This window comes from Trachymyrmex cornetzi, unplaced genomic scaffold (genome assembly GCF_001594075.2).
Source record: "Trachymyrmex cornetzi isolate Tcor2-1 unplaced genomic scaffold, Tcor1.1 scaffold21, whole genome shotgun sequence".
Taxonomy (NCBI): domain Eukaryota; kingdom Metazoa; phylum Arthropoda; class Insecta; order Hymenoptera; family Formicidae; genus Trachymyrmex; species Trachymyrmex cornetzi.
Genome location: NW_017296741.1, coordinates 1,277,975 through 1,290,402, shown reverse-complemented (window position 1 = coordinate 1,290,402; position 12,428 = coordinate 1,277,975). Strand labels below are relative to the sequence as shown.

The 12,428-nt window shown below is 31.2% G+C and overlaps 1 protein-coding gene across 5 annotated transcripts in view; it reads left to right on the top strand.

Annotated features, from left to right (window-relative positions):
- The window catches only part of LOC108759954 (transcription factor SPT20 homolog), a 10,689-nt gene extending 419 nt beyond the window's left edge, over window positions 1-10,270 (top strand). Inside the window, exons 1-22 of one of the 5 annotated variants that reach the window (XM_018505693.1) lie at window positions 292-360; window positions 1,792-1,902; window positions 2,056-2,250; window positions 2,370-2,488; window positions 2,828-2,869; window positions 2,954-3,200; window positions 3,351-3,563; window positions 4,066-4,259; window positions 4,380-4,580; window positions 5,256-5,415; window positions 5,509-5,589; window positions 6,041-6,391; window positions 6,668-6,827; window positions 6,936-7,141; window positions 7,389-7,539; window positions 7,874-8,067; window positions 8,145-8,285; window positions 8,744-8,846; window positions 9,170-9,243; window positions 9,448-9,631; window positions 9,742-9,908; window positions 10,036-10,270. In XM_018505693.1, the coding sequence (XP_018361195.1) occupies window positions 1,855-1,902; window positions 2,056-2,250; window positions 2,370-2,488; window positions 2,828-2,869; window positions 2,954-3,200; window positions 3,351-3,563; window positions 4,066-4,259; window positions 4,380-4,580; window positions 5,256-5,415; window positions 5,509-5,589; window positions 6,041-6,391; window positions 6,668-6,827; window positions 6,936-7,141; window positions 7,389-7,539; window positions 7,874-8,067; window positions 8,145-8,285; window positions 8,744-8,846; window positions 9,170-9,243; window positions 9,448-9,631; window positions 9,742-9,908; window positions 10,036-10,155 (3,351 nt within the window). In that variant the 5' untranslated portion in view covers window positions 292-360; window positions 1,792-1,854 and the 3' untranslated portion in view covers window positions 10,156-10,270. Of the gene's footprint in view, window positions 1-291; window positions 361-1,791; window positions 1,903-2,055; window positions 2,251-2,369; window positions 2,489-2,827; window positions 2,870-2,953; window positions 3,201-3,350; window positions 3,564-4,065; window positions 4,260-4,379; window positions 4,581-5,255; window positions 5,416-5,508; window positions 5,590-6,040; window positions 6,392-6,667; window positions 6,828-6,935; window positions 7,142-7,388; window positions 7,540-7,873; window positions 8,068-8,144; window positions 8,286-8,743; window positions 8,847-9,169; window positions 9,244-9,447; window positions 9,632-9,741; window positions 9,909-10,035 lie in introns of those variants that run through there. The other 4 variants (XM_018505694.1, XM_018505692.1, XM_018505696.1 and 1 more) reach the window with 4 other exon arrangements.
- The last annotated feature ends 2,158 nt before the right edge of the window (window positions 10,271-12,428 follow it).

The window sequence follows — 12,428 nt, the reverse complement described above, 5'->3', positions numbered from 1 at the left end:
GCCGCGCGGCGCCGTATCGCACGCGCGTGTCCGGACGTCGCGTCGCGACACCGTCGCCGCCACTGCACGCTACCGCGAGCTGTCTTACCTAACCTCTCCTCGCCTAATCGTTCGCTCTCTTCGCGCTGTCGCTCGTTTTTGCACGTCTGCATGCGTCACTTCACCCTGTCGGGTTCACCCCGGCGTCCTGTTCCTCGTGCTCTACCGATTTGCCCTCACGCGGCCCGACCGCGACGACGATCTCTGCTTGTTTACCACTACTTTCCCCTCCCCGACGATTGATCGTCCCTCGCGTCATTCGTCAGTCGTGGATCGGTGGATGAAACAGACGTCAATTGGCCTCGTCGAGCACGAGATATCGTGAGTCTGCCGAAAAACGCGTATTAGTTGTAATCAGTGATGATCCTCATGGTGGTCGTAATGGTGATTTGATTGTGTGTCCGACGGTAAATGATTCTCGTAAATAAACGTGCGACTTGATTAGTAGTAGTTTATATTGGTTGCTTGTTTCTCGGCGGGATGACGAACCAGTTTTTGTTGTGACTCCTGGATACTTTTATGCTAGTTGCAGAAAAATTTACGACTGTAACATCTGATATATATTATATAGGTTGTTGGATAAAATGCATCGAAACGATGAGTTTGTAAACATGTGCATCTATTTGACGGTTTTTGAATGAGGAAATAACATTTAATTCTGTTTTATTTTTCACATTATTATTTAACATTTATATATATTTTAAGCAATATGCATAATTTATTAATTTAACTTGGTTTGATTATGAATAGAAATTTGCGTGACACACATTCGTATATGTGATCAGAAATTTGGAGCTCGTATGCAAAAAGCCTAATTTATGTGTAAATACACATTTAGACATCACCAAGTGTCTTATAAATTTGTAATTACAAATGTTGAGATATCGCAAGTAAAAAATGCATATGTTTGAGAAATAAAATATTAATTTTAATTAAATAAACGTAACATTTATTTAACATGTGTAAAGCAAGAATACATATGGATGTATTTAAGATACATTCTTAATTTAAGATATATTTTTTATTTTGTTTATTGTATCTGTAATTTTATTTGTCGTATTTTCTAAATTTGTGTATCTTTCTAAAAAAATATTATAAAGTATTATATTATTATTGAATTTCTAAAATAAGTTCAGAAAGATGCAAAGCAAATTATTTTATGTCTGGAATATATTTATATTAAGATAATACATACTTTTTGAGATTTTTATTAATTAATATAATTATAATTAACTTATTTGAAAGCCAGATTTTTTATATGAAGAATTTTATTTTACACGCACAGACCTATGTATTGAAGATTGATACTAGAATCATGAAATCACAGGAGTCACGATAATGTCTTGAGTATCAATATATTAAATCTATTTAATAACTTAATATTCAGAAAGTATTTATTAAAAATGTCAATAAACTGTTCATTATTAAGATTATTTTATTTCCCAATCAAATTCCTAAAAAGGAGTTTTTATAACATTAAATGATTGTATTATTTGGGTATTTAATATAGCATATTTTTTAATTACACACACACAACACACACACACACACACAACACACACAATATTTGTCATAAAAATCAATAATTATCTTACACACATTTGGAATACAGATTTAGTATATTTTGTTATATTTTAATATTATTCTCTCTCCCTCCTTCCCTCTCTCTCTTTCTCTCTCTCTATGTCACTTTCAACATCAGTTACATTATATTTATATAAATGAGTAATATATCTGATGGATATCTTTCAGAATATGAACGATTATTACCGCATCAGATATGACATTAAGTGGCATCAGTAATCAGAAATTACAATGATTGGTACAGCCTGTACTTTGGAAGATGCGTGTCGGCAGGCTCAGGTGCGTGACACAATTTTCAAACTGGAATTCTTTAATGCCTCAAAACTTTTAATTATAATTTATTTATTATTAAAAGAACGATTTTGAAACATCCTATATATGTCGATAAAATTGCCATTTTATTATTATATATTCATCCTTTTGTTTATGCAGGATATGATTAATCTAGCATCCAGATGTTGGAAGACTACCCAAGGTCAGAATTCATTGATCTTAACATCGGATAAATCATTATCCTCTCAGAAAAAAGAACAGAGTTACTCCAGGCATAGTATCCAATCCAAACTCACCAGACTCTATTTTGAAGAACTTTCTAAAGTTCCTCATGCAACCCCAGATTCAGTTTTGGTATGTTCACTTTCTAAACATTTGTTACTAAATTTTTGCTTGTTTTTTTATAAAAATACCGCAATGCGACAGTGTATTATATTTTTATGCAACATGCTGCTTTATTTTAAATTTTACAGAACAATCTTGAGAATGAGTGTGATCTTTTGGGGCGGTTAGTGCAAAGGGAAGGTTTAAATACATTAATCGTTAATCTTTATGCTGGTAATAAAGGATACTCATTAGCTGTAAGGAATAGGTATGCATTTGTTTTGTCATGCTAATTATCTTTCTGAAACATTTGAAATGCTGGTTAACAATGATAGTATTTAACTTTTTAAACTTAATGATAATTGACTCTAATAATTCTATTAATTAGATTTAAGTTTGATTGTAAAGAAAAATCTTTCAATACTTCGCGTGAAAATGAATATGATTATTAATTTAAATATTATTACTTTTGACTCTTTTGGTTGTTCACTTCCAGTGTCAAATTGTTGTGTTTGTCTCTTTCTCTATGCCATAAAAATTATTATCGTACTACATATTGCTAAAATTAAAAAATGTTAAACACTAATTTTTGTCGGGTTTAAAACAGTTTGAGATATGCCAGAGAAATAAAATGCACTTCTTTATATAGGTAATTAATTTATCAAAATAATCGTTTGTTTTTAATTTTAGAATTAAGTTTTAGTATTAATACATAGATCTTATTTCTCGATAGTGATAAGGGGAATCAGTACGATAAAAATTCATTAGCCGAGACTCAACTCATGGGTTATGAACAGGGTGAGCTACTTTCGTGCATAGATAATGGCCAATTGCCAGCTATGCTAGCCGAACAACTGGAATCTAGTTATTCACATTTATTTTACGACGGCTGCATAATTGCTGAAGTTCGAGATTATCGAAGATCATTTCCTCACAACAGAGCTGACGTTCATCATGTACTTCTTAAACCTACCACACAGGTGAGAGATCTTGTCATTAAATGTATCCATTAAAGACGGCATAATAATATAAATAATAATAAAACAGTATCAATGATTGAAGTCTATTCAATTATATTAAATATGATTTCGATACGATTTAAATTGAACCGTGAAAATCATTGTTTATAGAGTGTACTTTCGGACGTATCGACACTTACGAGTGACGGAGATTGGAGCCACGAAGAGCGATTAATGTTGGAATCACATCTAGTGGCAGCTACTCAAGGTCCTCTATGTTTGGATCCGAATCCTGTTCCCACTTTAGCTAGTACAAGAATTAAGCAGTCTAAATCATTGCTTACCGATCATCAACTCATGCGACAAGCTAAAAAATTCTCTCAGGTGAGATTTTAATTTGAAATTTATTTATAATCTATTATTTGTTATAGAATTGGAGATCTATAGTATACATATAATATTTATTAGATCAGGCCTGTCCAATTTGAGCTTCGGAGCCAAAACACAAAGCCATTGACGCAAAAAAATTCAATGTAAGATTTCGAGGACTGCAAAGTGTTGATATGCATCTGAGTGACGCTTATCAACATTTTACAGTCCCCGAAATCTTACCCACATTGAATTTTTTTCATTGATGACTTTGCATTTTGGCTGTATTAGATAGTGAATATCAAATGATAATACTTAAATGCTTCATGAAAAGTTGTATTTTTATATATACAAAAGTATACGAAAGATTTAATCTTATATATATGGAATTTAATTCTATACAAAGAGGATATTTCTAAATCACAATTTTATTTAATTAATATCCTTACATTGCTTATGCGGATTTGATTTGTACATAACAGTAAATATCATGGAAACATTATGTGCTTGATATCAGGTCACAGTAAATCGTAAAAGAAAATTAGAACAGTTGGCTCAACCAGAAGGACAAACAATACATGACTTAATATTGAAATTCCGAAAGTCCGAAAGTACGAAAAGAAGAGTATTAGCAACCAATACTGCCTGTCCACCGCCTTCTCTTACAAACCCTCCTCTGCTTCCACCGTCTACAGCAATCGAAGCTTTAAGGTATTTGACACGGTTTTTTTTTTATTTTTATTTGTATTATTTGTAATTACTTACATTTTATTCTTTTATGACTTTTACTGTAAATGTCCGCAAAATTAATTAACAATGGGATTCGATTAGATTCGCGAAAGTATACGAACGGCCACGAGAATCAAAAGACTGTTCGCCGCAAGTTGTAGAAGAATATATATTAGAACCTGCGGAAAGTCAGGATTATATAAAGCTCTCGATCCTACAAAGACCCGCTACTTCCGAGTACCTGGGAGAACTTTATATGGACAAGAATCATCAGGATGGAGAGAGGAATGGTTCTTCTTGCCGGTACGACAGTAATAATAGTTCATTCATCTGTACTAATAATATAACACATTATTGCTACAGGCATGTATTTTTGTGCAAAGCATGATAATTATTTACATAATAAATTTATTTAGCATAATAAATTTCTAATATTGACAATAAATAAGAATCTTATTTTAGACCGTACACGTGAGAACACAATCGCTAAACTAGAAGCCCATACCGGTCGAGGCCCATACTGGATTTTTAATGCTTTTTAAATAAATTCTATTGAATTTATGTACTAAATATGTAGTTATTTGAACTGCGTGTCGAAATGATTTTTCGAACTTATAAACAAAATTAAACTACTATATTAATATCACAAATTAAATTGATAAGCATCAATAATTTGATGCTCAATCTGGCATTCTATTAGAAAGATGTTAATGTACTGAAAAATTGTAAATAAATTTATTGCGAAAAATATTTGGTCTGTTCAACTTGCTTACACTTTTTTACACTTTTTACACTTAAAATGGGATATATTTTTGACACTGAAAAGAGAGAAAGAGAAGATGCTGAGTGTAAAAAGTGTAAGCAAGTTGAACAGACCTATTACCTTGACCGGAAGTCGAACCCGGATCTCTTGTATTCCGTACGAACGTCCTAAGCCTTTAGACTACCGAGGCTTTTAAAATTGAATTTATTTTCTAGATTTCCATTGGGTACCAGAGCTGTAGTAAATCATTACTATCAGCAATTTAAAGAAATATTTACCGAAGAAGGTAGGAAAAATGTGAGAATAAAACATATTGTACCAGGACAGGCTCCTCGTATTGCATGTACACCGGGCATGCAGCGAGCCCATCAACAGGTGCGTTAATCTCATTTTTTTTCCATTTAGTGTCAACTATTTTATTATTTATTTTTTAACTATTTTTACTGAATCAATTTTTTATTATTTTAGGCGCAACAAGCAAAAGCGGCGCAATTAGCTCAACAGTTACAGCAGGTTCAGTCTCAACACTCTCAACATGTAGCACAACAGGTTTGTAAACTTAATTTATTTTTCATTTTTTTATATGTAAATAAATTATCAGCAAGAGTATACTTAGCTTTCTTGAAAAAATACAAAAGATATATAAGGTTTGTTCGTGTCGCATGCTCCAACATGCTCCAATGTGCTTCTGTTATATCTTTTACTCACTTCAATGAGCGTGTTAGGCCCTGCGCACAATAGAAGGAATAAAAAATTAGGAATAAAGAATAAACAATTTCAACCTATCGGAAACCGTGTATTCCGATGTATCCAATTTCTGATAGGCTAAAATCGTTTAATCTTTATTCCTAATTCCTTATTCCTTCTATTGCGCGCAGGGCCTTTGAATGAGTAAATGCTATAGTAGGAGCATTTTAGAGTATGTCAGAGCATGCAATGTAAACAAACCTGTAAATATGTATACGTTACGATCTCATAACAGTCATGCACACATTTTCAGCAAATCCGCGCGTCATTTCAGATTCTATCACGGGCTCAAGGGCAGCTAACTAATTTGGCCAGTCAAGTAGCCTCGATGAAGGCTATGACAGAAGCTTCTACCTCTGCACAAAATAATCTTGCGTGCGTGGACTCGGCAAATATGCCACAAGTTATTCCACAGAATGACGTTACCGCATTGAGTTCAGCGCAATCTTTAGCCAATGGTGGCCCTAACGCGTCGACCTCCGTGCAAATTGATAACTCTGCGATGGCAGTAGCAGATAACACTTGTAATGGTTCTGGTATTCTGGTCTTTCAGAAATCGGCTGGTACTATTAATAATGCGACACCCACCAATGTTCCAGTTTTGGTAAACTTCCATATTTATTTCTTCATATTTATTTTATAACAGACAATGGGTGCATTCAGTACTATAACCGTTCATTAAGCGCTTAGTGAGCTCTCGTATCTGTTTGGTCTATATTTTTAGATCTAACAGAATATGCCAATCAGATGCAAGAGCTCACTGAGCGCTTAGTGAACGGTTGTAGTACTGAACGCATCCATTAAATTTGGTGATATACAAAAATCTAATCGCATTAAATTTAAGATTTGTTTATTTAATCCTGTATTTAATATTTTGCAGCAAGCGCAATTACAGGCGGGAACACAGAACTGCATAGGTGAAACTGCCAATCAGAGTCAAAGTGAGCCGCCGTTCAAGAAACATTCGAATAATCCAGCAATAAACGCTCTTGTTACTTCCCTCATGAACTCCGCACAGCAATTCCAACAACAAGCTGCAGGTTTGCTACTACTCCACAATATATATCTTTGCATCCTTTAAGATCATATAATTCTGTTATACGATTGTAGATTCATAATATTGATATTGTATGTTATGTATTTTGTAGCCAATGCTGCGGCTGCAGCTATGAATAACAATACACAAGCTACAAACAAGTCCAACAATGCCGCGATCCTTAGTTTATTAAATAGTACTCCTGCGAATATAGCTCAACGTAAGGTTCAATCCCAAAGGATCTCTCTTAATGCTTCCATACCACCTAGAGTTATCAGTCATGGCAATGTGATCAACGTGCCCAACACCACTGGTCAAGTATGTTTCGTTAATTTGTTAATAACTCGTATTTTATATATTTACAGATTTTATACTTATGCATTTGATATATTTTAGTTAACATGTATTTATATGTTTCAACATAAAATTAAACATAATTTTTATCAAATTTCTTCAATTGACACATTTAATACTTGTAATATAACTGATAGTTAATTATTTGACACAATGGCTATTTTTATATAAAGTATATAATATTACGTATCCATTTTGTTTATTATATTAGGTACGCGTGAGTTTAAGCTCCTCTGCTTTAACGGGACAGTTAAGTTGCAAGCAACAACCAGTGAAAGCAACTGCTGTAAGACTCGCGCGAGTCCAGGATCCTACGTCTACTCTTGGGTTATCAATGCCAGGACTTTCGGCTTTGCTGGCTGGTACAGTATATCTATAAATTAATGCTGTTTAACAGCAAAAAATATAGAATATAGTTTTTATATATTAATTTGTTACAAATTAAAAATCCTTTGATTAAATTATACTAAAATTTGAGTACTAAATTCATAACTCCGCCATCATTTAACAAACTTTTATACATATAATTTAATATTTCGAGCACTTGAAATGAATATTCATCAAATATAATTTAAATAGTCTTGTTTTTCTTTTCTATTTAATTTAATAGTGATTCTACATAAAAAATTTTTCTATTTTTATTAGAGAGAGAGAGGGGGGGGGGAGAGAGAAATAAAATTTTCTTTATATGAACAGGCACGCCGTCGGCTGACAATCCGATACCCGGAATGAATTCAACTTCATCGCTGCTCGAACGACTCACCGCTTCTTCCAGTCAGAGTAGCCAACCAGCGAGTCCGATGACCAACCCGTCTCCAACTAATGTGAATCTACAAGGCGTAAACCTCACTAGTCTGCCAAATTCCATCAACGGTCTACAAAACGTTCAGGTTGTTTGAAATAGCAGTTTATTTTTCTCATAGAAGTCAATACAGATTGAAATGAATTAACATATTGTTCATTTCAGGTATCGTTCCCGGGCTTATCGCAACCTATTACGATGTCGTTGAATGTGTCTCCAACTACTGGTGGAACCGTCACACCTACTGGGGTCATTGTTTCTCTTCCTATATCGTCTGCCACAAATACTTGTACGACAGTATCAAGTGTTAGTATCCTGTTTATACAAGTAATTTTGTTAGTGCAAAGCAGTTTAAAGTACAATTCTCTCCATGAATTAATAATAAATAAAACATTTTTTACGTATGTTTATATAAATTTTCATATATGAAAATATTATTTGGTTTGAAAGAGTTGATATCAATGTGTAAAATAGCAATCTTCGCTCGTAGGGTACGTAGAGAAAAAATAAAAGCATTTTTTAAATATAATAGCTAAGTGCAAGCTATCGATTGAGCATGCATAGAACTTGATCGATCCAGTTATTATTAAGATCCGATAATCTCGGTCCTCTGCAACTTCGCGTAAAAGAATACGGCTAGTCTCGCACTATATGATGTCGCTGCATTTGTTTTAGCGTCGAGACACTGCCGTGTCTCCAGATACATGTAACAAATAAATAAATTTATAAGTAATTTATATCATTTAAACATACTATTTTTACAGATGGTAGCCGCAACTGTTGTTACAACAGCTATCGCTGGAAGTACGCCAACGGTAGTGATCGCTAATCCTGCCAATGTCAATGCGCATTTGTCTTTACCAATCGGTAATATATAATCATATCCCATCATGAATATCACTGATTGAATTATATTTCTAAATTAATCTTTCTTAAATGTTTTATGTTAAATATTTACATTAAAAAAAAGATATTTTACAAAATTTTTTACTTTATAGTTTTATTTATAGAAAACATTATTGAAAGCCTCGTTGTTCGTAAGAAACTTTAATTAGAAACTTAAGATATGATTACACACATACACGTGTCTAAGATATATATATATATATATATAATCATTTTTGAGATATTTACTTTATTGTTATGTATACAATTTTTAGATATTTAAAAATTGATCGTATACATTTCAGCCCAATTAATACCATCTGGAGTAAAAGGATTGTCGCAGCAAAGTAGGAGTAATAACGCAGTGGCTCTTGCACAGGTATTAATTTAATACTCTGGAACACTACAACTTTTTTACATATTACATTATATAATAACAGCATATAATATTAGAATATATCTAGAATTAAGTATAAAAGATAGAATTTTTATATTAATTATTAAAATATACAGTATAGCATTTTATGCAAGAAATGCATTCATCAACATTAATATTAATTTACGTAACATTATGTAATCTTAGGGAGGACAAGCAATTCAACTTATTGGATCTCAAAGACAACGATTTAATCATATGACTCGTCAAGTACAATCGAATCAAGTTAAATCGGCTGTCTTATCGAATCAATTGGTGACAGTTGCCAAAACTGTAACGGCCAGTCAGCTGATATTGTCTGGTAATAAACAAGTATTAACTCCTATAATGGGTAAGTCAATAATGCCAAATCTATATTCATGAAAATAAATCGATTAAATTTTTTTCCGCATAGTACTTTATGTTTATCAACGATATCTATACAAATCTTCTACTTCGCAGCTGCGACGAAACCTGTGCTTATGGCGTCACAGACGACACCTTCTTCCCAAGTAGTACCTGTTAATAAACAAACTCTATTGACAAAATCCTTGCATGCTAGGGCTTCTACCGGTCAATGCAGTCAACAGACGCAAAGTCTCGGGGTGACTACTTTATCACAACAACAAGTATGTTTTAATTAAAAGATACTAACTAAACTTTTTTTAATATATCAAGTAATATTGTTTTATTATAAATTAAAAGAATCAGTCTCCTTTGCATAGGAACTAAGAAATGATTATTTTGATTTTACAGCTTCAGCAGTTACTAGCTGCACAGCATAAAGTTGCCGTCGCGACGGGAAGTTCTCAAAATCGGACGCAAATTGAACCTCAGAGAAATTCTACGTCTGCCCCAGGGGAAGACCCCGCCTGAATATGTTCAAATAAATGATAACGATCATGTTACGTCGAAATAATTGAAGCCCACCCCTGAAAGAAATGTAAAGAGGCATTTGTATATTACATCATGATTATCAATGAGATTTTAATTTTTGCATATGGAAATTGATGAATTACGTTTTTCTTTTAAATCGTTTACTTAATTACAAAGAAATTTTACTCTAGCAACTGATTCGTAATCTATCGATTAAAAGGTATGCAAGATATATAAAAAATATACAGAAATATTTTACCAAATCAGTATTACGTAATATTTATGTGCAATAAATGCGTTTCTCTCATATATCTGCCTTAAAATGTTATTTTAGGGAAGGTTTCAATTATTGTACATATAACTTGTGTATATATATATACACACAATACGATTTGTTTTATATTAAAAACATAATAAATATTCCAGTTTTTATTGATCTTCATCCCTTTTTTAGCACCAATAACAATTCTTGTATTCTTAATCTATTTTATGAGTACTGACAAGAACAATATCAACTTACGAACGTATTTTATTTAATATATTAAAATTTATTCCGTTACTTTCGAACTTTTTTCCAAAGAACTGTCATTTAATTATGGTAACATTTATTTGTTCATTTTGATATGCCTGTATATACAGTTTTTATTTGTAATCGTAAAAAAGTATACATATGTTATACATATACAAAATATTTTTTTGGTATTTTTAACATTATATAAATTGTCAAAGAATATCCTTGCATAAAACTAAAAAAACTTAGCAAAATATGTAGATTGCATTCTTTTAACGTAACCTTATCATATAATTTTTTTATCTTCGGGTATCTACTATATTCATATAAATAACCAAATTGCAAAGTAAAAAAACAGTCGCTAGCATTTAAAAAATACCAAAAAAATATTTTATTAATACTTATGAAATAGCATTAAAACTGTTTATAAAATGAATATTTTCTTATATTATTTCCTTTACAAGTCATTTGAAATTTATATCTAACAAAGTATTTTTGAATCAATCTATATTTTCGTTATTTTTTATATATTATATAAACAGAATTAATCTGATGTCGACTTGAGTCATTCGTTAGCATTTATTCTACTTATTCTACTTTAAATAAAATAACACAATAATAAGCGTAACCATTCACATTGTAATGACACCACGTAAGATTTTTATATCAATATTTTATAAAAAGGAAGATTTGTCAAAGAGATAACTTTTCTTTTATAATACTTCTTTAATGGATTATTCATAGATGTAACAAATAGAAAACAGTTTATAACCAAATAAAAAATTTAACTCGTTAATATCAAAATTGCATGATACAAATGTTTAAAAAATTACTTTGTTTAAATCGACAATGAGTAAAAAAATTATTTGCACACCTATTTGGGATAATTTAATAGGAACATTTCACAGCAATTATTATTTATATTTTTTATATTCTCATTTTGTGAACAAAATTATCCCAAAATGTAGGCAAATTTTCTTTTACACATTATACAATTCGGATCTTGTATAAAGTAAAATATAGATATTCTCTAAAATAGATAATCATCAACTCAAAAATTAAACATGTATAAAAAAAACTATTAGGTATAAGATATTATTAAAAGCTAAACTAGTCATGATCAAAATAGTTATTAAATTATGTTTCGAACACAATATATAATCTGTATAATCTATAACACAATCAAACCTAGCCATATACGATCACAAAAGATTTTTTATAATTTATTATAAATAATCTATAGCTTTGAGATTATATTATTTTGAAATGTAGAAACTACTTTATGATAATAATTATCTAACGATAATTAATGCTAGGAAGATGATATGACAAATTATTCTAAAAAATAATCTGTCTTAAATATTAAGATGTTCTTAAACTATTTATTCTATTTTCACAACCTCCAGATTCGGTATGTTTCAACAACTTCTTAAACAAAATTATATTAGAGGTAGTTACCATTGCATAGTTATTTTCATTAAAATTTTTCAGAAAACGTTTGCAGACATTTACTACGTAAAAGTTATAAAAGAGAATTATTGTGTATATAGGAGACAAAAGAATCTGGACTTATTCAATATATGCGTATGAATATGTATAACGAGTGATAAATAATTATAATGAAGATAATTTTATACTCTTATATCCATTGAAATTTTGAATTGATCTCATTACTATTAACATATATTTTAAAATCAAAGCCTTACACGGTCTAGCTGGATCTTAATGCTTGTATGATTCTTATGTGAATTTTATATACTAC